At 39.7% G+C, this 27,207-nt stretch overlaps 1 protein-coding gene across 2 annotated transcripts in view; it reads left to right on the top strand.

Annotated features, from left to right (window-relative positions):
• LOC146000231 (dual specificity protein phosphatase 10-like) overlaps nt 1–27,207 on the top strand; it is a 98,827-nt gene that overhangs the window by 12,099 nt on the left and 59,521 nt on the right. The window contains exon 1 of one of the 2 annotated variants that reach the window (XM_083137639.1): nt 2,317–2,440. The exons of the other annotated variant lie outside the window; for it this stretch is intronic. Coding sequence (XP_082993765.1) covers nt 2,353–2,440 — 88 coding nt within the window. The 5' untranslated portion in view covers nt 2,317–2,352. Of the gene's footprint in view, nt 1–2,316; nt 2,441–27,207 lie in introns of those variants that run through there. 2 annotated transcript variants of the gene reach the window in all.

The following is a 27,207-nucleotide window of genomic DNA, read 5'->3' as shown; positions in this document are numbered from 1 at the left end:
GACAATTGTTGTAAGCTTGCGTAAGCCATTTTTCAAGTAGATACAACATCATGACTATGGTGTTGGTTTGTGACGTTGCCAGTGTGGGAGTATGGAGGCAGTGGCTCCTAAAAATTTCACATGTCTCCTTGGTTCCCAAATATGGCTTTAGGTTGCCGATCTCTGCGGTTAGCATATCCTGCTACCACTTCAAGGGTTCCTGGTTCGAGTACAGAGTATTTCGTCGAATTATTATTCGTACTCGTTGTCGTGATTAATTTGAGCTGTTAAAAAACAGTTTTGAAGAGAGAACATAGAATATAGAACGTTTTGAAAGGGCCGATTTCCTGGTTATCACAGAGCGCTTCGACGGCAGAGGTCCCGATTCGAATCTCGGCCGGGGCATGAGTGTTCCTTATGAGAGTCCCTTCATCAAACGAGGGATTCAGGGTACAAGTGGCGTAACTTCACTTTCCGTGGAAATTGAGTTACATGAAAGCCTTGGTTTCAGCATTTCAGTTCTAGAAGTATTTCCTAAGTTTCAAATTGTTGCTCATAGAGGCATCACTATGTTTGTGCTCCAACAGCTAAACACAGGACTAAGTAATTTAAATGTGTCTTTTTCTCAAACTGTCTTGAATGGAGTTACGCCACATGTGCTCTGGACCCCTCAAATTTCCCTGTACTTTTGATATTTTTCCATAAAATTTATGATTTTACCCGAAATTCGTTGAGAAGTTACCCTATAGGTGGTAGTACTGTCGAAGTTGCTCGGACAAATAAACCCTCTGTGCTGTACCCTCTCATCATGTGACACAGAAAAAAACTGGCTAACTTTCTGGCAAAACCCTGAAGCAACATATGTTTCTCTTCTGTCCCATCCTGGACAAAATAAATCCACTCTCGACCATTCTTACCCATTTCCTTAGGGAATTCTGGCAGATTTTTAAATTGCAGACAAATAAGAAAACACCTGAGCTACGTATTGTTTCATTGCACGTGTTCCAAATAGAGACGCTGCCATCCAACAATAACGTTGGCTTCGTTCGTGAGCCAACAATGGCTTTCGAGAATAAATCTCAAAAAAGGTAAATCTCAGCAGCGGCTTTCCACAAGGTGTCTCTCATTCTCCTCGCCATGTTTAACCTAACGTTCCAATGACGGACGCCAATTATCTGTCAATCAATCATTCGGCATAGAAACCAATGGCGTCATCAGACTTTGTGGTGTGGTGGATGGTTCGGCCGTCAAAGATTTGAGTTGAGTGTTGTATGTCCACTTTATACAGAGAAGCTAATCGGGACTGGACCTACACTTTAAAGTAGGATCCAAACTATCGGGTATCGAACCCGAGACCCCTTGATTACAAGGCGACGACGTTACCACTACGCCACCGGGGATGCCCTTGTCAAAGATTTGAGTGGGCCGGTAAAATTACTAAATCTAGTAAAAGCTATTATTATTTATTTTGTTTATATGTTACCAAAATGCACCAAATGTGTTTTTGTTAATTCAAACAAATCCGTCATTTGTGCATTAATTTTTATATTATTGCAATATGCTACACGTTCATTGGTTCATAGTGCACTTCCTTCATGCAATTATAAAACGTTGATGCTGAAACACTTATTCTGTTTATATTATTTTACAATGTCCATTAATTCTTCTTATTCCTTTTCCCTTTGACAGGGATTGGTAGGGAAAACACATTATTATTAGAAACAACCAAACAAAAAAAACAATACATTCTGTGGCGAAGAAGTTGGCGTGAAACGCTGCGAACCCAGAAGCTGTAGGATCGAGTCCTGTTTTGTATTTTCACTTACTCTTCATTCTCATCGTCGCGATTGGCCTAGAAAGTAGAAAAGCTCAATAAACAAAACAGGAATACAAATTGATCATAATAACAGGACCAAACTTAACCCAGTTCCAGACGAACCCATATCTCCTGCGATCAAAAGTGTTGACCCAATTCATTCCTTAAAAAATGCAAGACTCGCATGTATGTCGTTATTTCCGGCAACACTCGGACAAGACGCCTTGTCTAGGCTCGCTTACCAAACATTAACACACCTGCTGCACGATACGATCCGAACAGTGTTGCCAAACATTGTACGATTTCCGGCAACCGTTGTGAAACGTAGCTGTCTTTCTGTAGAATCATATTAAATCAACATGACACACGGGAAAGCAAAGAAAACGGGCGATTGTGTTTTTACTCCAGTCTCGTTACGCATCTGCTAGTAAGCACGTGACGTCACGCTGAGTAGTCTTTCTACCGGTTTCGCAACGTCCTTGCACCATGGCCGCGGCCAGTTCATAAAAAGGTTTTCGTCTGTGCGTCATGGCGGAATTGCTAGTGAAGTTCGGAACATGGAAGTTACAGTTTCGTGTACGCTCACGATGAGCAGGTGTTTCAAACGTCCAAGGAATTGTTTATCTTTAGGATCCATTCCTGAACGTAAGTAGATTAGATTAGATTTATTTTCTTTTTGTGCGAGCCATAGGCTGTACGCACTACATATTTTTGATTTTTCTACACTATTTTGTTACATTTAGTTTTCGTTTAAGCTGTCTCTTACTTTCTTCCCTATATACACATTCTTCCCCTCCCTCGGAAGTTCTTCTTCCAGTCTTTCTCCTCACTTCTCTTTTCCTGCACTCTCACCAAAACACGCATACATTTTGCTTTACACACACACTATGAAGATGGCTCGTCTGGAGCATAATCACTCATTTCGTTGCCTTCTCTAATAGCTTTCCCCCGCCGTTCTCTTACTTCCCCCAGGTATTTCCCCACTTGCTGCCCCGCTTCCTTTATCTTTATTCTGTCGTCTACCACTTCTATCATCTCCCTGCCTGTTAAGTTTTTCATCCATTTGTCCCTTAAGTCACGTGTAGAAGGGCAGTTCAGTAGGATATGCTTGTCCATCTCCTCCCCATCGCACAAAGGACATATCGTTTCCCCTGCTTCGTTTCTCTTTCTTAGTTGTTTCCATCCCCCTAATCTGAACCATGCCAGCGCCTCTTTCACTTTTTCCCACAACCTGGATATATTTCGCTTTCCCCCATTCTCTTACTCTTAGCTGTTTCCTGATTGAGGTCTTTGTTTGGTAAGTATATATCCAATTGCGGCCCAAGTTCCTTTTGTTTCATAGCGATTTCAGCATGCTAGACGTGAATTCTTTACATGGCTCTATTCCGATTTACGTCTGTTAACACTGCGGAGTTTTAGAGAAGTGTACTCTTGCCGCCATAAAGTTTGAAGATTTTGTTCAATAAATGCTTTCGTATTTAGGTTAGGCGAGTCAGATTTATTAAATGCTTTCTACCACACATGCTTTCCTTTACTGTCGCTTCTATGAACAGAGAATGCCTTTATGCCTTGTCTATGGGAAGCGGGCATCATTGTGTAAGGTAATATTTAAGTTGTTTTTTTCAACATAAGTAACTATTTTTCGAAATCTAAACAGAGCTCATTACTTTAAGGAAGGTTCAAATTTCGTGTGACAATGTTTGCCAAAATTCTACGATAATTAGTCTTTCTGCTAGGAGAATTTGAAAAAATCATAAAACAATCGGAACTGTTACCCAATAACCATCGGCTTCCGCATGATAAGTGGAGTGTCTACGAAAAGTATTCTTCCGAGCCCCTTTTTCAACGCCTATTTCAACTTTTGCAGTGTCATGTTAAATGAACTATGCCTTATTAAAGCCATGTCTTCACACTGAGCATAAAATGTTGGATATTGAAGTGAGACCGTTATTAATGTATGCAACAGGCGATTGTTCTTAATTTGAAATAGAAGCCACATTTACACCATGTATTGATGCCAACGAAGATCAGCTGCTGTTTTGGTCAGCATTGCTGTGAAGAATTGTTTCTTCTTTTTGTTTATTCAGTTGCTACATTTGTGGTTTTAGATTTATGTTTTTCTTTTTAGAGTATTGTTGATAAAAGGAAGGAAGATTTTTTTTTGTATGTTTTTACACTGTATGACCACCTGGGAGTGTAAGACACAACATGGTCCGCCTTGATTAAGCTTTGTTCGTTTCAAATTACAAAACATGAAGTAGTTGTATTGAAAGCAAGCAAAAATGAAGCAAGTCACTTGTCTTCCGGTACATAGGCATTTTTTCACAGAAACATTATGGAAGTTGATAGGCGTTTGATAGAGTGGCCACCTAAATTTCATTCCGCAGCTCCTCATTACCCCTAGATGCAGTAGCGCCAACTTTGGAGAATCACTGGGTGGGTTGAACTGGGGCATTCGTAATTTTATGCAATAATATGTGTCATAAGGCTGAGGAATTGCCTTAAAATGCCTCTTTTGTTCCTTGGCCAGAAAATGTAGGTTTCTTACAGTTAAAAACGCGTTCAGTCAATTTCTAAGAGGAATACATGAACTTTATAACGGCCGTGTTCGCTATTTTAGTCATAAATGCCTATTTCGATGATATCTGCTTTCTTCGAGTGCCTAATCCCGGAAAATGAAAACTCTGTCGATGTTTATCAATTCTAATGCCTATTGTGTATTTTTGTGCTTTTTGTCTGCCGATTTTGAGAGTGCCTATCGGTTCTCATCCTGGTTATAAGCCGTTACTTCCCTGATAACGATGTGACCACGAATAGTGTGAATAATGTAGGACACTGACAAGTATGATATTGGAGATGTAACAAATCATTAAGTTGTGAGATTCTTTTTAAATGTATAGTGATGAAACTGTGATTTCTTGAGCACGGTGATTTTATTTCTAAAATAAAATATTATAACTGGGACATTATTGGGCGGGCTCGAGTCCCACAGGCCCATACAATTTGGCGCCACTGCCGAGATGATTAATCCGGCGCCCATCACATTGACGTCATGTTTTAGCTTCATTGGTAGAAAGGGAATAAGAGATGCGAAGTAAGAGGGAGAGAGAAAAGAGAAATCGAGTATGAAAGAGAATTAAAGAGAAAATGGGAAAGAAATTGTAGAAAAGGAATGGCTAAGGAGGTGAGAAAGAAATACTAAAGTTGAGAAAAGAAGAAAGAATGTTAAAAGGAAAGAGAAAAACAGAGAGATAGAAAAAGAGGGAGAAAGAAAAATGAAGATGAGAAAAGAAGAAATAATGTTAGAAAGAGGGTACAGGAAAAGAGCGGAAAGATACAAAAAAAAGGAACAAGGTTAAACAGACCATTTTTCGTTATTTCAGGGGGATCAAGTGAGGCGAAAGAACGTTTTTAGGGAGCAAGTCACAGTGACGTTAAAAGCTTACTGAAAAATGTGCTGAAAATCGTGCAATATAGAGCCTATCCTGAAAAACGTCATGCAATAAATTTATGTTGTATACTTTGTGCACTATTATTGTCTTTTTTGTACAGGGTGGTCTTGTCACCAAAAGTCTTGTCACCCCCATGTTCTTTGCACAGATGTGTATTTCTTGTGTATTTCACTTCGCATGACTGATAGCTTCTGTTCATGTTAAATGTTTAAACATGCGGTACATCAGTATGGACACAAAGCCCCGGGTAACTTTGAGCAAGCAGCATGCCCTTTTATCATGTCCGCATCACTCAATTCATTGGCAAACGTTGGCCTAAGTGCAAATCTTGTTGCATGTGCAGTGCTCGAAAATTTTCTTCAAAGCTAGGCGCCAGCTCTGAAAATCAGGCGCCAGGAAACCACCTACTAATAATTATGCATACTACAGTATGTTTCGAAAGTCGCGCAATCCAAACTTTGAAAATGTATATCATGAATATCTTAAGAGATATTTACACCGGGTTTTATGCATTAAACTAATCCTGTAGGCTATCACTGGGTTCATAAATTTATGTTAGCGTCTATCTAAATAAGAGCAATTACATTATTTTCAAATACATTGTTTATTTGCTGAAAACATCTGAGAACTAATTTTCAACAATAAACACCACCTCTTAAACAATTTGTGGGATCATTTGTTTGTGTTTGACTGGTTGTAAAACAGTTGCTTTGTGAGGTACAGCAGAAGCAGGGCATTTTTATTGGAAAACCTCTTGCACATGAGTGTAAGAATGAGTAGTAAAATACTCTTCAGCAATGCACACGCACTGCTCCAATGAATACGCCATGCTGAATGAATTAAAAAAAAAAGGAAACAGGCACAGTAAAGGTGAAAGTGAGCGAAGAGAACAATGTAACCAGGGCCAGCCTCAAAGAGTCCAATTTCTGCACAAAATCTTCATTTTTCACGTACATGTATAGCCAATACTTAGACACATGTTGCATGCGACTGTTGGCAATATTTCGACCTGGTAGTGTTGCCACATACGGAGATATGTCCCAAAAATGGCACTTTTCACTAAACCCATAAAATCGCCAGTCAAAAATTCATCAAATGTTGCACATGACCAATAGTGCTTGCAAACGACAGACTGACATGGCATCAGTCATCAAATGTCTAATTATGACCCTTCGATAATTGCTTACATATTTCTCTCACCTAGAAGTTCATTTCTGGAAAAATTTGAATGCGCTTTGGGTCAGTTATTAATTTATATAATTTTCTGTACGGAGTGAACTGATAATATTATGCAATGAAAAATATCTCAAGGGACGAGGTTTTATAATGCAGAAAACCCGGTGTAAATATCTCTTACAGTTTGCATGATATACATTTCCAAACTTTTTGGGTTGTGCAACTTTTGTAACACTCTGTATAAGATGTTGAGCATCACAGTATTCAAAACATCGCTAAATTATTTGAGAAAGCAGGAAATGGGGTGTTGGGGAACAAAGGGTAAGAAATTGTTACTAACTTTATGGAATGTTTACAACGTTGATGATGATAAAAAAAAATTGCTAACTTACGCTGTACTGCAATTTGAACTTAGAATCATCAAAATTTCGTACATATTACAGCAAAAGATCACAGTCGCCAGGCTGAAATTTTTAGTCGCCATTTCGAGTCCTGTGCATGTGTGTCAGCAAAGTTCTTTTGGGGGATTCATAGTTCGGCTAATTGTTTGCGCAACTTTAGTGAGCCCATATACTTGCCACAAGAATGTTCTTCCACACTGACTGCCATCTGAAATGAAAGGAACTGAATGCACATAACTAATAAGCTGTGATAAGGATATAATTATGCAGTTCTAAATTAGTTTTGAATTGGTTTATTATTGTATAAATACCTAGGTATGCTAAAGAGTAACATCATTTCTCTTTTATGTATAAATGCACTGTCAAATATATGTAAGCGTCGAATTTTAAACTTGAGGAATTTCATGATGAAAGTGACATTACTCGTGACGTCATCTGCTCATCTTCCGCCAACAATGAAGACCAAAACAATGGAGTAGTTGCTATCATCTAATTGTGCCTGATGCTTCCATTGTTTTGTTATTAATGCGCAGTTCCGTTGAAACAGCGTGATAAGGTTTATTTCTATATAAATTACGTAAGCAGACTAGGGAATTATGCTTTATCTGGAATGATCTGGCGGCTTGTATAGCAGTGAAAAATGACAAAATTTAACACTATTGTCTGTCTACGCTTACTTTATTTTTAATCGTTTTACGTGGAAGAGATTATATACACCGTATGTCAGGTTTATTTTAATCCTGTTCTTTAGGAAAGTCATTATTTCTTGGTTTTTCTAGATCTTAAAATAATATAGTCTTGTATGTTAGGTTTCAAGTAATATTCAAGCTTGAATATATTCTTTTCAATATTCTTTGGCTAGCAAGACATGTGCATATTGTAACAAAATGTGGGAAGTGTATATGTACCATGATTTCATATTTTGTAATTAGAAATTCGTGATAAGCAGGCAAGGTAACTTACACTGGTTTATTTTTGTCCTTTAATATAACACCCGAAGTTTGTGGAAGAACTTCATTTTCTGTCTGCGTTTCATTTTTTTTCTTCTGATTGTACAGTGGGATCCATGAGTCTTGCCGTGGAAATTGTCCATCACCATGTTCGTACACTTTATTTTACCCAATAAGAGCTTCAAGAATTAAAATAATAAGTTGTAAACACCTTCTGCACCGGTATACATTAAAAATCCATCGCTTAAAAACACACAGGATGTAAGAGAAAAATTAATGAAAATAGTCATGGACAATTTGCACGGTAATACGCATGGATCCCACTGTACATATGGAATTTTGCATTTCTTTTCTTCACGTTTTCCAGCCTAATAACTAGAGAATAATCAAGTTTCGTTTCAATTTCAAAATATGTCTATTTCTTGACACAGGCCAAGAGTATAGTGGGATTCACAATTATTGCTCGGCAAATTATCCACCACTATTTTCATTAATTATTCTCTTCCGTCTTACATGTTGTTTTTTTTAAAATGATTATTGTTTATACTGGTGCAGAGGTTGACAATAGCATGTTTGACGTTTTGTTTCAATTCTTGATGCACTCTTTGCGTAAAACAAAGAGAATAAACATGGTGATGGACAATTCGCTTTGTAATACTTATGTATCCCACTGTACATTAGCGATGTAATCATTCACATATGAACCGCAATCTAGATGTTCATTTTCAATAGATTTGCGATTAAATTTCCAGTGTTGGATGGCATGATATTTCATTACCGTTGAGTCATTTTCTTTTGTGAATAATTCTGGCGTTGTTTTCCTTTCTATATACTGAATTTCTTTTATTTTCATCCATAATTCTCACAAGGTGTTGATTTCCCCCTCAACCTGGGAAATATTTCTCAGGGGAAAAACTGTAACACGACCTGGCCACATCCTGTTGATTTGGAACTTGTCACCAGGTGACTCTGCGCTGCCCTTACTAATTGAGGTTAAAGGAAGTTTACCTACCATGTACTATTTAATATTACAACAACAGACTGGTAAAGTAGTGGTTCTAGAATTGGTCAACTTGATCAGAAATATTTTGATGTTCCGTTATCAGTTTTTCAGACCGCATCAGTCACGTTGATTCCTCTTGTTCTACTCACATTATATATGTACTTTTGTTATTTAGTGTTGCTTTTCTGTCACTTTTGGGAAATCGCCACGATGAGCGTGAATGGTGATAACATGAAATTGAGGAAGGGCCATTCATAGAGCAACTCCCATACCTAGGCCAAAATTCGAACATGGAACCATCAGTGAGTTCACCATTGAACGCTCTGTACCACAGTGCCTCTCCGATGGCGTAGTGGTTAAGTCCACGGTTTGTAATCTAGGGGTCCCGGGTTGGTGCAGGCACATAGTGGTTCGGGTCCTGTGTTAATATCCAAGTGCAGTCCCAATTAGCCTTTCAGTGCATAAAGTGGACTTAAAAGAACAAACTCAACAAGCAAACAAGCTCTCTGTCACCGAGGTGGTGAATGTTATAATCAATTTCCTTTCAATAGTAACAGAAAATACTAATTAATCTGCAAACTATAACCAAGACCTGCTAGTGAGTTCGGTGAGAGACAGCAGTTAAAAATATCGTTCACCTCACCACTTTATCCACAAGATAATTCAAACTGTCTTTGAAATATATATATACTTTGGCAAAAATGAAGTTATAGATCAATATGACTTAAAATTGACACATTTGTTGTTCAGTAGAATGTTATCATGCTATCAGATGGTGTAGTTAAACCAAACCTGTTTATCTGCTTGTTAATGACAGTGCATCACCGCAATCAGCACTAATAAAATAGCAGCAAAGTTTCCCAGCGTTTAAAACTATTATCTGGACGCCGCCAAAGGGATATGGGCGAACTAGTCAGCCAATCCCCATGCAAATTGACATCGTTATTTTATACTGTACTGTAAAATATAGGTAACTTGAAATCTGAATCCGTATCATGGGCAGCGCAGATAAAATAAACAGTGGTTCCTGAATCAACTCTGTTTATTAGAAAGGATGAATTAAAACAGTGTTGTCAAATATCTGTTACACCTCCTGCACCTTGTCATTGCGACTGTGGTTTGCCCCTCCGGGCTCCAGGATGTTACTGTCAGGTTATCCGTGTTATACAAATTCTTAACTTCGGTCCTTGCCGGAAATGGAAACGGCCTCGTTGGCTCAGTGGTTGGCGGTTCAAGCTGAAATAAATCGAGACACTGCCAATATTTGAATAGACGTTAATTAGGACTGGACCTACAGTTTAAAATGGGATCCGAACCACTTAAGTGCCTCCATCAGGTATCGAACCCGAGATCCGAAGAACCGGCCAATCGAATAAAGACTCGTGCACCATGGTTTGTACTCACGTGACATGTATCGCTAAAGAAATTTAGAATCCGACAGTAGGAATTTTCTATTTAAGGGCGCGAAATAGTGCGCGTTTTGGCTACCAACTAGCAAAATAATAGCCATGAAACTACATGATAGTCAGTTACAGACTATGAAAAGAGATTTTCTTTCGATGAGAGGCTACAAGTGGCAGAAATTTCGAGTGTAACCCCACATTTGTTTATTTGTTTGAACCTTCAAGTCTGTTTATCACAACTACGAAAATGTGGTTTGGCACTATCTTGTCCAATTATAATCATCTTACGCTTCTATTTGCCGCGTACTTTAACAGCTTTTTTGTCTATTTACGTAAGTTCTTGAAGAATTTCTCGGCTACAAAGATTAGATCTTAACGTTAATCAGTTAAAGTTAAAAAGGAATTGCCATGTCTTGTTTCGACATTGATATTATTCTCCAATAAAGCAACGTGTACGAATGTATACATAACAAGCACATCATGGACTATGAAAGAAAAACATAGACATACAATGCAGAGGTTGCGTTTCCTGAAGTGGCGCTGCAGTCGCCTACAGGCTCTCGTAATGGGAGCAACGTTCAATCGTCCCTGGAAGGTCGTTCCTTTTGCTGCAAGCGGTGTGATTCAACATTTCCTTCCCTTCTTTGGCTTCCAGACACTTCTCCGTAGAACTCCAAGTGCAATGGGTATGAGTCACGGGCCAATGATTGCTTCTCTGGAAAAATGTAGGTCTTGGAATGGGCCAGAGGCGGTCTGGAAATTATTGTTCTCCTTTCTCTGTTCGTGCTGGCCTACGTAAGATGACGTTACGTTTACACTGAATATGAGTGTTTTCGTGCATCGTTTGCACAGAGGTATCTGTGCAAATCAGTCAAATGCGTGATTTGTGGAATTCACATCGCTGTCATACAGCATATTCTCTGATTTATATTGAACAATCAGATCACGATCAGGCACGCATCTAGAAATATATGTATTTTAATGTTTTAATTAAAATAATGATGTTATAATCATATTAATTTAAAATAATATTAAATATGCAATTAATACTGTATTGCTATTATTACATAAATAAGTACAAAAGACGGTATAGGAATAGAACAGAAGAAAATTTAATACACTGGAAATAGAAGTGTAATGAAAGTTCTTTAAACCTTGGAAAAGCGAAAATATATCGAATATTAAATTGTCAAATTCTCTATCGCCTTGTAATCAAGGGGTCTCGGGTTCGATACCCGGTGGAGGCACAAGTGGTTCGGATCCCACTTTAAACTGTAGGTCCAGTCCCGATTAGCCTTACTGTGCATAAAGTTGACTAAAACACTAAATCAATCAATCTAACGAAGCATCTTAATTCAATTCACAACAATGATTTATACATGTTTCAGGAACACATGACTAATGCGAAATATGCATGTGTGTACAGTCTTCAAAATCATTATCCTATTCACTTATTAGCAGCTAATTAATAAAAATTCGAAAGAAGTTACCTAGTTTGTGAGCCTACTCCTGAACACATCGTACATTCAAAATCTATTTTTCCAAGTATTCGAGAGTTAATACAGAATATTGTATGCATGAAATAAAGATTCCATTAGGTATTTACAGTGGCGGCGTCATGGAGGAGCTATGCAGGGGAGGGGGTGATGCCCCTCTGGTCGACCAAACCGATCTTTCCCTCGGGAAACAAGAGCAAAATGATAAGCAAATGATATTTTAGGCCAAATATTTTTGTAAGATATTTAGGTATGTATTAAATATCCCTCCCTTCTGCCTCGTCCATTATTTTGTTATTTTCCTGTCACCGTTATTACATGTTAATAGTGAAAAGTACTTTTATTTGTATAAAAACTGGGGGCGTGGCCCACCTTGTTCCCCGGAAGACGTCGACACGTCATTCCCCGAAGGCAAAGTAAATATATTCTTCTATCTTCCAAGTTCAAAAGGAACAGACAAGTGAGGTGGCATGATTGGCGAGTTGACTTTGATAAGAGAATTTACGACAGTAAAGCGATTGCAAAATATATGTAATTGATAAGGCAACAGGTTTGTTCTCTCGCGAGGTGCAAGGGTGAGTTTCTCTATTTTCAGCAGCTGCTCCCCGAAACCCAGCTGCCCCCTTTCATCCCCCTCCCCCTGATCGTTCTTTTTTCAAAACATGCCATCCTTTCTCGCTCGGGACACTATTTGGCACTCGCTGGCGCTGGGAGTGATGTCTGCCTTGGTGAATGCGTGTGACTCAAGCAGCGTGACGTCATTCGTCAGGGATTGCCAGCGGGGGAAGCGAAGTCGGTTGAGAGTTCATCCATAGTTGCCAACTCTGAGGCAGCTCGGTCTGTTGCTGCGCATGCGCAGTGAATGTTTTTCATTATTTTAAATAACTTGAGCTGACCTTCGTGACGGAGTGGTTACCACAGCGCGCTACGACGCCAGAGGTCCGGGTTCGTGTGAGAGATAAAGATACTATATCTTCATTAATTTCATCCTCATCTTCGCGATTAGCCAAAAGTGGCAGAAAAACGAAGTAAAATAAACGAAAATCACTCATTCAACAACTTGAATGTATAAATCGTGTGTATCAATGAAGGTTTTTTGATAGTAAATTGTACGCTTAGCGAAAATTCTAGGAGATATAAAAATTTCCGCAAAACGTAAGATTTATATTTTCCATTACAGCTTTAAAAGTAACTGATAATGCAAGGTATTGATTGTTTGTTTCTAAGCCAAATTCAAAACTTTAATTCCAATAGATTTTTCTTTTGGACTAAATTACGCTTGGTTTTATCATACATCAAACTTCCTTGCAATTTTGATGTTTTCCCTTTCTGCACTGAATTTCCCTGCAAGGTGGGGGAGTTCCATTCGTAAGGCAAAACTGCTCTGAAAGATGCATTTTGCAAAACAGCTGACGCAAGCTCTTCTTTCTTATGTAAGGCAATAAAGAATTATGTATTTGGACAGAGAAACAATAATATTTTCGGGATCCTCAAGGCCGCTTCTACTTTCTACCAGCACGAGGGTGCGAGAGGGAGGGAGGGTGCAGGGAAGTTCCAAGAATTACCCCTTAAAAAACCGGTTTTTCTCATTGTTTTGGAGTGAGGTCCTTAGTAGGTAGTAGGTCTAACGTTATGTTTCCCTACCTGAGGAGGCCCATTCATAAGAACGGGCATATCTGTGTCAATCCTCGAATTCGCAGAACCACAGAACTGTGTCCGGGACGTCATTGTGGAAGAAGCACTGCCGTACGCAGCAGGGGTCTGATGGGACTGCAGCCCCCTCCCAAATTTTGGGAAAATAAACATTTTCAAATAACAACAGTGAAGAACGCAGGTAAAACCAGAATGATAAATGCAACCCTCTTAAAATAACTAGAAAACGTCATGTAAGCATTTTGGTTTGGACACTTTATTTAACAGAAGAGTTGTCAGTGACGTCATTTTCATGCAGAAATTGATTAAACATGACTGTCAAGTGTTCCCTAAGCTACTATAAACTATAACATTTAATGTAGGCCGCCAAAGACAACGAAATCAATTCTACACACAGAGATCAAGAGTCAAAGTGCTTAGGTTTTCACATGCATTGCAGGACACAGTGAACGAACTATTTAAAACTAGAATTAGATATATTCACAGATTCATATAGTGCACTGAAGAAAAAATACACCAACAAGTGCATAAATTAGTGTAAATATTGCGTAAATAGAATTTTCATTCTATGTTTTTTCTATGCATAGTATAGTATATTACGTTCAACATAATTGGGAGATGTATCCTGTGCTGAACTAATAAGTAATAATAATAATAATAGCCCTCAATTGCAATTTTTGAGAGTGGAAAGTTCTAAAAATACAAAATATCTTAAGTGTATGCGGCTCCTTAGAAAGCAGATGTGTAGTCCAGAGGCGAAGATATAGTACAAGCAATGCAAGCACTGCTTGCATAATTCGAATATCATTTAATGTACTTAATGTTCTAACCGTATTTAGTTTCCATGGCACTCGATTTCGCGAAAAAATGCGGCCGCAAACTCCCCCAGCAGCTCTGTAGCAAGCACCAGCCTCAATGCTTGCAGCCGTTCTGCGGGAAAATAAGGCCTCCGAAGGAGTCACATGGTGTAACGGTATATTTTGTGCTTTTAAGCTGATTCTCAGCAACATACACAATATACACAACCATACATTTTTGAATCCTTGTCCCGAGGTTCAAAACTTGCAGTACCTGAAGTTCTGTGGATGCTAGTTTAGGCAATAGACACGTATTTCTTCAAATTATAGTATAACGCCCATTTCCTTTTAGATATATATAGGTTTATTCATAATATAGTTACAGAAGTTAATTCTTGGCCGTTATTCGCAAAATTACATTCCGGTGTACCCTGTCCCCCCTTCCCGAAGAGAGTGTGTAGACTCGCGTAGCCACTGGCTCCACGAGTAAAAAAAAATTATAACCCTCAGTACCAAAAAAGGTGGCTGAAGGTATGTGTGTTGTGTACCCGGTTTCCCACATGAAATAAACTATTGGGATAGTGTGAAAAGAGCAAGTGTGTGTATTAAAAGAAAGAAAGAAAGTTAAAGTATCCGCCTATTCATATTATCAAGAAAGATTCTTCGTTTCGCCCCATAGAGAAACAACACCTCTTTACCTCGCCGAATTGCACCGAAACATCTGAGGGCGACTGCTGCCTTCCCTTCCTTTTATAGGCCCCGCTAATGACCTAAACCGTTACTGGAAACTTACCGCTCCCCCAACGGCCAAGAACCCAAACGTACAGGAATACATAGCCATACACAATTTATAACATAAAAAAGGATCCAGTAATGATCGCATCATTACATAGTCCCCCCTTCCTGAAGAGAGAGATATCAAAGTTCTGTAACCTAGAAAAATAATAATAATATACACAAAGCACTTGTCCGCAGTTTCTGTTCACTACAAACACACTTTCATTAGATCACACGACACTGACTGTCAATGTTCACTCTAATTTTGTCCACAAGTGTACTTCGAGATCCGCGATCTTCCCTCAGCACTGGAGCTGGTTAACCCACGTCGATTCTTACCCACTCAGCATCTCTTCCATCCTTCCTCCTGGACCAATGAGAGACAGTCTCCTGGAAATCCATCCAAGTCACCAAGGCTGCTGGTTCGACTCCCGGCAACGCCACTGGTCTGCGCTCCTGCCGAGATCGGAAGTCACCGCTTCGACCGGGTTCCACATGAATGGGTCTAAATGGCTCTACATCCAGAGATGTCACTGCTATTCACTGGATTTTCTCACCACCGAACTGCGGCTTGTCGACGAAAATACGCGGTAAAAGAATACGCACTAACTTTGCGTTACTTTTGTTGACTGCGGAACGAAACGTTTGCACGAGTAGGTGCGAGGTATCAGAGAGAGAAAATAAATGAAAGATAAAAAATAAAGAAAAGATAGATAAATCCCTATATACAATATTTACAAAAATCCCCTTTTGAAATTAGATCAGAATCTGTTTCTCAGCTTGTAACGCATCTGGGGTACATCTTCATTCTCGTCTTCTGGAGAAGATACGTGCGCTCCCTTCGCTGAATTTTGCCCGGCTACTTTCTTCGCGAACTCAGGCGGCGAAGAATAAGGTTTTAACTGATCGCTGTTGGCTCTCAATATTCTTCCGTCCTCGCTGTGTTTTAGTTTGAAAGTATTTGCCGAAGTTTGCTCCACAATTGCGTGTGGTCCAGAGAACTTCCCCGAGAGTTTACTAGTTACTCCACGGGCCTTATCAGAGAGAGGATGTTCCTTAAGCCAAGCTTTTTCCCCCACCTTAAACGTGCACTTGCGGCGTTTCTTATCATATACTTTCTTCTGTGCATTATGCATGCGCTCTTGATTGTTGCAAGCTATCTTCTTGGCCTCTTCTATCCTGAATTTCGTTTCCTCCACGAATTCCAAGATGTCCTCCTGTCTGATTTCAGGTCCTTGAGGCAAAGCGTCCCTGGCCTTCTCGAAAGGACCCCTCACAGAACGTCCAAAATGCAAATATGCTGGACTGAATGTGGTCGTGTTGCAAACTTGTGAATTCAATGCAAACTGCACGTACGGTAGCGATGACGCCCACTCGTTGTGCGACGAAATTAGTGTGGAAAGAGCACGTTTAGTTGCCTTTACGTAGCATTCTGCGAGATTGCCCTGCGGGCGATATGGAGAAATTCTGATCTGCTTGGAATCAAACATCTTCATCATCTGTTTCCACATTCTGGAATTGAAAATGCTTTGATTATCAGTGGAGATTCTTGGGTAGAATCCATGGATCGAGAATATATCCAGTAATTGTTCTAACACAGATTTCGCAGTCACCACGCGAAGAGGGCGCAAGATAGTAAATCTGCTAAAACTATCGACGCATACTAGAACGTATTGGAAATTTCCCTTTTTCGAACGAACGACTGGTCCCAGAATGTCACAGTATAAGTTCTTGCCAACTTCTGTTTCCTTATTACTTGCCATGAAGCCTTGCTTCTTAGTCGTGTCCCCTTTAAATACACAGCATGGTTGGCACGACTTACAGTATTGAATAACGTCTTTTGTTAGGCCTAGCCACGTGTATTGTTCTCTGACCTTTGCTAAAGTTTTCAATCTTCCAGGGTGAGAAGCGAATGCACTATCATGCAAGGACATAAGAATTTGTGCACGTAGAGAAAGAGGTGCCCATATTTTGCCAGTTCCTTTCTCTTTGTACTTTTCTGCAGGCAAATTTCTCCTAAGGATTCCATCATCGTCGAAATACGAAGATTTGGCCAGTGTCTTCAACTTTTCCTTGTACATCTTCGTCCCTTCCACCTCCTCGTTCCTAACAGTCTTCCCTAAGTCTGCAAGAAAATTATCTTTCATTTGCTCTGAAATGATTGAAGTGGTGTCCAGAAGCCTGCTCGGATCCAGCGGTTCGTGTTCTTCATTCCCCTCGGCCACGGAAAAAGGCAACAATGAAAAGCCCTGCATCTTTTCACTTTTAGAGAGACGAACCTTGGGTAGTTTGATCCCTCGAAGCAAATTTTCTCGTCGTTTCTTCTTTATTTGCTTCGCGCTTTGTATAGTGCACAAAGCGCTGAGGTCAGCAACTGGTTTCTGTGCAATATCTGACGAATCGATTACAACTCCGTCTTCCATCTCGAATTTTACGTAACCTTCATCATTTTCATCTTCCAGGGGGAATGTTTCCTGCGCTGCGGGCAACCCGTCGTACTCAGACGGATAAGTGTTGCATACTTCATTTCTCGATAGAAAGTCTACCAGATTTAGCTCTCCTTTCACGTATTTGATGAGCAGAGGGTAGCGCGAGAGACGAGCGGTCCACCTTGACATCTTTGCGCTCTTGTTTTCAGTACTGAATATCGTGGTCAGAGCACTGTGGTCAGTGAAAACTTCCACTGCCGGAGCGTGGCAGATGTACTTGTCGAAAGTCTCGACTGCAAGGAGCAGAGCGAGGAATTCTTTGTGCGTTGTGCTGTAGTTCTTCTGGGCTTGTGAGAACTTTTTACTTCCAAAGGATACAACATGCAGTTTCCCCCCTTGGTCCCTCTGTCCTAGTAAGAAACCGGCGCAGTTATCGCTCGCGTCGCTGTAGATGACGAACGGCTCATTCAGTACAGGAATGTACAGAGAAACGTTATTCTTTACTGCTTCTTTCAGTTTGGTCAGGCACTCTTCGTGAACATCCGTCCACCGAAAACGAACTCCCTTACGTAACATGTCAGTGAGAGGACTCGTCAACTCTGACATGTGGCTAATATGGCCTTTCAGAAATCCGAAGAATCCTAAAATGCTCTGGAGTTGCTTCACATTCTTCGGAGCCCTTATCTGGTCCAAATACTCAATCTTGGATGGGTGGCACATCACTTGCTTGTGAGAAATTCTGAAACCCAGGTAATCCACTTCCGAAGTAAAAAGTTGGGACTTCGATGGTGAAAGTGTTAAGTTCGCCTTGTGCATTCTCTCCAAAACTTCTTTCAGCGCGAGCAACAATTCTCCCTCCGTTTCTCCATAAACCAAAATGTCATCGTAAAACGCAATGCATGAGACACCCTGCAGCTCTCCAAGGACAATATTCATCAGTTTCGCCAGTGTGTTAGGAATCATGCTCAATCCATAGGGACATCTCAAATAGTGAAAGATTCCTCGTGAAGTGTTGAAAGCCGTGTATTGGCGTGAGTTTTCTTCCAATAAAAGCTGGCCAAAAGCGTTTACCAAATCTAATTTACAGAAATATCTAGCCTTGCCTAATTTACTCAAAGATTCAAACATATCCGGGACTTCATTCCTAGATTTCTTTGTTACTGCGTTTGTCTTTCGAGGATCCAGGATCACCTTGTATTTATCACCTTTCCTGATTAACAACGGTGAATTAATGTAATTAGATTTGCAGGGCTCAATGAAACCCCCAGCTAACAGCTCATCGATACAGTTATCCATTATTTCCTGCTTTTCTGGAGTCAAAATACGAAGCTTAGAATAGAATGGTGTCCTATCGGTTAGTTCTATTTTGTGCTGTAAGATGTGTGTAACGCCAGGTTTTTCAGAAAAGACGTTACTGTAGGTGTTTAAAATATCTGCTAATTTCTTCTTTACTTCTGGTGAACATTCTGCACGCTCAATCAATTCTGCTATTTCGGGACGTCTTTGGCAATATCCCATCGTCGCGGTTGTTGCATCAGATGTTTCACTTTCTCCCATCGTCGCGGTTACCGTCGCGGTTGCCCCAGCTTCAGCCTCCACAGTCGACGTTATCCCCTGCAGAATCGGAAGACTCATCCCCGCTTCCCTCTTCTCCGCAGAAAACAAATAGATGACGTCACTGTCTGCAAAGCTGTAGCCTCCCTCTTTCAAGTGCAAAGATAATCCGGCTTGCCTTATGAACCCACGACCTGCGATGAATCCCTTGAAACAATCGCGCAAAACGACGAATTTATGCCTAAGTTTCACCCAATTCAAATGTACAGTAAGATACATTTCCCCACATGATTGTACAGAGCCTACTGCCAAAGAAATATTGATACGTTTATTGTTAATCTTATTTCCTTGTTTTTTCAGTTGTTTTGCGATCTCTAAATTTACAGTGCTCACAGAGGCCCCTGTGTCTACGAATAAGGAGAAGTCCTTTCCATTGATTTTACAGGGGACTAACGGCTCTTTGTCGCCAGAAGTGAAATTCCTGCAGTTGCGTATCTTCCTACTCCCCCCTTTGTTTTTCTTCCACGCAGCGCCTGCTACGATGGCGGTGTCGCTCTGTTCGGGCCTAACGAGTTTTTTGGAGCAGTACACATGGCGGCTTTGTGGTCAAGACCGTCACACCGAAAACAACGGATCCCCCTTCTCTTCGTCGGTTCTTCTGCTCTCGACGGGGTCCCAACATTCCCGGAAAAGCTTAGCCGGTTGACCAGTCCAGGATTTATGGCGCTCATTGATACTTCTGTCCTCACGTTGCCGAAGAGGTTCGTTGCCCCCGCGGCTGCTAATTGCTTGGTTCCACTCACAGGAAAAGGCTGGGCGAACACCTGCGGTGAACTGTTGTCCCTCAGTTCTGGGCAATAGTACAGGGCTTCTGAATACAATCTCTTTTGGATGTCCATAGAATGGGTTTCCAAATCTTTGATTGTTGCGGATGTTCTGTTGTACAAGTGTGTTCTGAATTTAGGGTGGGAAAATTTCAAAACGTGCTGGATGACCTCGTCTTCTGTCCCCCGTTTCTCCCTCATTGCGAAAAGCTTCCTGGTGTGTCGAATAAATGCAAGAAGAGACTGGTCTGGTGACTGGTAATTGTTCTGAATGATCCTTGCTATTTCCGAGTCGTAATCGACACTAAAGAATTCTTCCAAGAACGCCTTCTCAAATTCCCTAAAAGTGCCGAATGGTCTCGAAAATCTGAACCAATCTGCAGCGATTTCCTTCAACGAAAGCGGCAAGATTCTATCTAAGAGAAAAGTATCCCCAATTTCCATGATTTCCTGATAATTGCGTAATTCATACAAATAATCGTGTGGACTTACATCGCCGACGTTTCCCTTAAAGATCGGAATGTTTATGTTGCTTTTTTACAAGATTTTGTTCATTTTCTCCTCGCCCGTCCTTGCCGAAGTTCCTTGCGTAAGGTTTAGAGAAAGTCTCTCAAGTTCCCCAACAATATCTTCCTCAGGCCTTCCCTCCAAGTTCGCATTGCCTAGCAACTTGCCAATGAGCTCCCTGTCTATTTGAATTGCCATTTTGTCTTCTGTTACTTTCTTTCCACTTCGCAATAACATATGCCTTCAGTACTTCTTACAAAAAATATCCCGACTATGAGCCCCCAGTATGTAACGGTATATTTTGTGCTTTTAAGCTGATTCTCAGCAACATACACAATATACACAACCATACATTTTTGAATCCTTGTCCCGAGGTTCAAAACTTGCAGTACCTGAAGTTCTGTGGATGCTAGTTTAGGCAATAGACACGTATTTCTTCAAATTATAGTATAACGCCCATTTCCTTTTAGATATATATAGGTTTATTCATAATATAGTTACAGAAGTTAATTCTTGGCCGTTATTCGCAAAATTACATTCCGGTGTACCCTGTCCCCCCTTCCCGAAGAGAGTGTGTAGACTCGCGTAGCCACTGGCTCCACGAGTAAAAAAAAATTATAACCCTCAGTACCAAAAAAGGTGGCTGAAGGTATGTGTGTTGTGTACCCGGTTTCCCACATGAAATAAACTATTGGGATAGTGTGAAAAGAGCAAGTGTGTGTATTAAAAGAAAGAAAGAAAGTTAAAGTATCCGCCTATTCATATTATCAAGAAAGATTCTTCGTTTCGCCCCATAGAGAAACAACACCTCTTTACCTCGCCGAATTGCACCGAAACATCTGAGGGCGACTGCTGCCTTCCCTTCCTTTTATAGGCCCCGCTAATGACCTAAACCGTTACTGGAAACTTACCGCTCCCCCAACGGCCAAGAACCCAAACGTACAGGAATACATAGCCATACACAATTTATAACATAAAAAAGGATCCAGTAATGATCGCATCATTACAATGGCGAAGCGTGAAATTTTGGTGGAACCCGTCCACAAAGCTTCTACAAAAAGCTGTGCTTTCCGAGCTTGCGTGATTCCCGAAAATAGCCGAGTTCAACCGAAAGCAGAAGGATTCATCTATGGGTACGTTGCCAGCAAAAAACTAGTAACGAATATTTGTCTTCATGAACACGTAAATAAGATCGCAAATATAATAATAATTGTTAGTCATAAAATAACTAAAAGAAGTTATTATCACTGTTCTAAATTCCATATATATCATATTATATTACAAATTATTTTAGATTTCGCGAAATATAAAACGCGTAAAAAAAGTTGACATTGGGAGTTGGGGCAGTGGAATTTCTGCACCCCCGTGAAGAGTTTTCTCAGGGAGGGAGGGAAGATTGGACGGACCTTGGTCCCGCACCCTGCTTCCTGGTCGGTCCAGTTCAAATTACGCCATACGTGTTGACCGCTACCAGTGTTTGCAACTGCCAAATTATTTACGCAGTAATTCAAGTGAGCTCTTTCACAAATTTTACAATCAATAAATTGACTGCTTTTGAATAAAACTTGGGGTGAAAATAAAGCTATCTGAGAAAGAACTATCTACTGATATTTGTATATGGCATAGAAGTAAATCGTATACATTCTGCATATTATGAGCACAAGAATATGTTTTAATGATTGATTGATTGATTTGTTGTTTTAAGCCCGACCCTGTGGCCGAGTGGTTAGCACATCGCGCTGCGACGCCAAGGGTCCCGGGTTCGAATCCCGGTCGGGCTTGGTTGTTTGTGAAAGTCCATTCATCAATTTCATCATTTCATCCCTCATCCCCATCTTCGCAAATTAGCCAAGAGGCACAAAACGCGAAGTAAAATAAACTAAATCAAATCAAATCAAATCAAAAATTTGTTGTTTTAAGTCCACTTTATGCACAGTAAGGCTAATCGGGACTGGACCTACAGTTTAAAATGGGATCTGAAACACTTGTGCCTCCACCGGGTATCGAACCCGGAACCCCTTGATTACAAGGCGACGACACTACCACTGCGCCATCGGGGAGGCCCGAATATGTTTTAAGTTCTATTATTATGACGCAAGTGGTGTTCCCAGGGTCTTTTTACGGTCCACATCTTGTCATCTTTTCCTTCCTTTGACGTTTTTTCTTAGATATACTGGGCCAAAAGGGGGTTATGTCTACCATCCACCCCCCCCCTTCGCCCCGGGCACGCCATTGAATGACACTTTATTACTTAAATATTAATGTACATACTCGTTCTGCTGAAATGATTCTGATTCCTCCGCGTAATTTTTATCTCCAAACTGATATATCTTTCCTTTGTGACGGATAAAATTAAGGAAATAGGTTGGTATCACTTTCTGTTGTTTCAGAGATTTTCAAATTGATCTTGTGTGGATGCTTGTATTTGCAGTTGTGGAAAGCGCGTGGGATAGTGTGAGTGTTTGTTGCTTCGTGTTTTGTGCTGTGAATTTATCGGAATGAATGCGTATTTAGGAACGGTTGATGTGAAGTGCGGGTGTATTATTGAGCAATTGAAAATTGCTTCGTTTAGCTCGAGAGAGATAAGTGTTAAAATGAAAATCGTGGAAGGGGGTCGACCAACACCAAGAGTTTGAAATTTATTGTGGTGAGTACATCGTCTATGCATGTGTTTCTTTGCTTTGAAATGAATTTTTTATTGTTTGTGTTTAACTTTTTATTTAGTGTTTAAGTTACTCCAATGCGGTTTTTAGGGTGCCCAAAAATACTAAATTACATCATGCAGCGTAAAATAAACAAATGATTCCCATTTTTTTTTTATCTAAATCGGTTTGGTCACCGTTTGACCATATTAAATAATAATGAACAAATAAAGGTACTAATAAGTAAGTAAGAAATTCCGTCTCCCTTTAGTCGTATGCGGAAAGTTCGCATATGCAAAACGTTTAATATCATATGAATAACGTTACCTGGATTTTTTTTAAAAAGTAAATGTGACGTTTGCGGATCATATGGTTTATTTTTAGTACAGTCACTTTATTACGATATTTTGACAAATCCAGCGACTGGGTAAATGAGGCTATAAACCTTGAATCTTTCCCCTCGGCATGTCGTTGTACTACATGTTTTGTTGTACTGAAACATTGCTTGCCTCCTTCGTAAGACTACGCTTCGCTACTGGTGTAGTCCAAAAATTGAGAAAAAAGAGGAGATTCGAAAGGCTTCTGGAGTAATCAATGCTGTGGTAGTATTTCAGCTAGACGTACAATTGTAGAGTTGCAATATTATGGTTCATAGTAATGGAGAATTTAACTCTCCAGGTTCAAGTTATATAATTTCGGTATATATATCTTTACATCCTTCAGACAACCCTTTTAAATTAAAATGTCCTCAAATTTTAAGTTTTCACAGAGCCGCTCAAAATCATACAATCCCTATGAACTTGAAACTGGACTCCGAATTCGCAGCGACAACATGAACACTGAAGCGCAATTAATCGTATGCTATCACTGGCGTATGGAGCTGAATGGGCCTCTGCCCATAGGCGCCGACTCCATGGGGCTTGGGGGGGCTCGAGCCCCCCAATGTTAACGATGTGGGGGCAGAGCCCCCAAATAATTTTGCTTTAGAGGAACAAATGTATTATTTTGCTTCTCTTGTAAAGTTTACTCAGAATTGTGCCACATGAACTTAACTTTAAATACACATTTGAAATGTTCTAGACCATCAACTTTGGGGGGCTGAGACCGCGAAACCATCAACTTTGGGGGGGGGGCTATGGCCAGAGACAGCAAAACACATGACTTATTACTATATACTAAGTAGGTAATTATGAGTATTGTTAAAATTTTTACTGAAAAGAGTTTCAAAAGACAATGTGCATGAACTAGGGTAGTGGATGAGACTTTTGGGCTACAAATGGCTCTAACATGACATTCAGAACGAGATCATTGATATATTAGGGAGATCTGTTTTGCGCTCCGTGGTAGCAAATATTAAAAGTCGGGAATATTTTGTTATTATGGTTGACGGAACTTGTGAAATATCCATTCGTGGACAATATTAATATTCTGCATTAGAACTGTGAATAAAAATTTTGATATTTTTGAGGAATTCATGGGCTTTTACGTGATTCCGAACACTGAGATCAAAACTTAAAAAAGGGAGAGAGTGAGTCATTCTTTAATTTATTTCAGTGATCAGAGCCCCCCAATAATTTTGACAAGTCGGCGCCCCTGCTCTGCCCCTCCCGAAATTTTGAGGAAACACAATTTTAAGAAAAATGAAAAACGGTAAAGAATTCGGGGAAACCAAAACGGTAACTGAAAACCCCCTTAAAATGACCCCAGTTTACCATTTTTGTCAAAAATGCAATTTCGCGGAGCATAATTATTCTGGGAATTATGCAAAATTCCAAGTTTCCATTAATTTTGTACCAATAGTACGTGGGAAATCTGTATTTTGTGATTATATAAGAGATATTTTATTATTCTTATTAAATTCTTGAATATTTTAAATCAAGACTCTAATAAATCTATGCATATAATTGGAAATACAGTAAAAATTTGTTAATCCGGACTTCGCTTAATCGGGACAGGCAAAAGGGAAAAAAAGCCGAATGCAAGGTTTTAAATGTAGCCACAAGTCAACAATCACATTCGTCATATTGCTCCGTAACAGACTGCCCTTGCTTTAAGCCACCACACAAATTTACACCTTTAAATACACCATATTAATATGTCTGACAAATTTACAATTCATGATGGGTTAAAACAAGGAGATGCATTATCTCCATTGCTCTTTAATTTTGCCTTAGAATATGCTGTTAGGAAGGTAAAAGAAACTAACGAAGGACTAAAATTAAATGGTGTGACTCAGTTGTTAGCATATGCAGATGATGTAGACTTACTGGGGGATGATGTGAATACAATAAAGAATAATGCTAAAATATTTTTCAAAACTGCTAGAGAGATAGGTTTGGAAGTTAACAAAGAGAAAACTAAATATATGCTTACAGGCCGAAACCAAGTGTTAGGTAATAATCAAAATCTAATTATTGATAACAACTCGTTTGAACCAGTTTCCAAATTCAAATACTTAGGAGTAATATTAACAAATGAAAATTATATTAAAGAGGAAATAAAAAGTAGGCTTAATTCAGGAAATGCGTGTTACTTTTCTCTTCATAAACTTTTGTCTTCTCCTTTAATATCTAAGAAACTAAAAGTTAAAATATACAAAACAGTAATTTTGCCTGTAGTATTATATGGATGTGAAACTTGGTCCCTTACATTGAAAGAGGAACATAAATTGAGAGTATTTGAAAATAAGATCCTTAGGAAAATCTTTGGACCTAAAAGGGATGAGGAGACAGGTGAGTGGAGAAGGTTACATAATTTAGAACTACATCATTTGTATTCATGTCCAGATATTATTAGAATAATTAAATCAAGAAGACTTAGGTGGGCAGGTCATGTGGCACGAATGGGAGAGGAAAGAGGAGTGTACAGGATTCTTGTTGGGAAACCTGATGGTAAGAGACCTGTAGGAAGGCCAAGACGAAGATGGAGGGACAACGTTGAGATGGACCTAAGGGAAATCGGTAGGGATGGAAAAGAGTATATAGAACTTGCTCAAGATAGGGAAAGATGGAAGGCCTGTGTTGCTGCAGCCATGAACCTTCGGGTTTAAGAAGGCTAGGGAGTTAGTTAGTTAGTTAAATACACCATAATAAACGTGTTTTGTTGCTGTATACGGAGTTCTAATGCACTTTCTACTGTTCTTTTAGGTTATTTCAGTTAATCCGGACTTTCGTTAAGCCGGTCAACTTATTCCCCATTAGTCCGGATTAACGAGGTTTTACTGTAGTTGCTTACACACAAATATTAACATATTTTGAATTGTCACAATTTTCATGCATCGTTAAGAAGCAAGAAGAGGATCAGCATTGGTGTGGGTGTCGGGTCAATCTTAATAATTATGATATATTTTATTGTGCATTCCACCCTCAGAATGCAGCTATGTAATTATCCATCTTTACAATTACAGACCCCTCCGAAATAAAAACGTGCGTACGCCAGTGCACATTAAAAAATAAATCTCTATAATGAAGCAAGATTGTGTAAAGGGAAATGAAGTCTCGAGATTTTGAAGCAACAATGCCTTCATGTTATAGTTCTCCCCATTACCTTTGTCTTTTTTTATCTCGGTTATCATTCTGTTTCATTCTTAGTCAGAATGAATCTCTATTTTTTCTTTCTCTGGATCTCTTTTTTTGTTGTTGCATGCTTTCTCCATATACTTATCAGTAGTGGGGTTTACGGTACGGACAGCGCAACTTTTAAGTGTAGAAAAGGCGAGGCTATTTGATTGAACAATCAGATTTGCTTATACTTAAAACAAGGCCAAGAGAGGCCTATACCCCAATTTTTCAGGTGTGATATGCTCTGATTTTTAAGAAATTCTGAATTTCTAGTGTAGAAAAGGCGAGGGCTCAACAGATAGATTTACCCGTACTTAAGACAATGCCAAGAGGGGCCTATACCCCTTCTTCCAGTGTGATATGCTCTTAATTTTAAGAATTTTGAATTCTAGTGTAGAAAGGGTGAAAGCCTCTCAGACAGATTTGCTTATACTTAAAATTAAGCCAAGTTCCCATATGATCTTATTGCTTATAGCGTGTTTTTCTGTCAAAATCCCAGGAATTGAATTTTAGTGTAGCTCAGATTGATTCTGCCATGTATATTAATATAAAGCTTATAGTTACTGGGTTCTGAGGCCCAGTGGAGTGTGGTGCATGGTTTTTATTGCCTTGCAATCAGGAGGCCCCTGGGTTTGAGTCCTGATAAAATGTGAAGCCTCTCCTGATGGCAAAATGTTAATATTGTTGCTTTGTAAGCAAAAGGCTCGGGTTTGAGTCCTGATAAAATGTAAAGCCTCTCCTGATGGCAAAATGTTAATATTGTTGCTTTGTAAGCAAAAGGCTCGGGT

The sequence above is a fragment of the Lepisma saccharinum genome, chromosome 16 (genome assembly GCF_977018435.1).
Source record: "Lepisma saccharinum chromosome 16, izLepSacc3.1, whole genome shotgun sequence".
NCBI classification, from domain to species: Eukaryota; Metazoa; Arthropoda; class Insecta; order Zygentoma; family Lepismatidae; genus Lepisma; species Lepisma saccharinum.
This window is presented reverse-complemented; position numbering and strand designations above follow the sequence as displayed.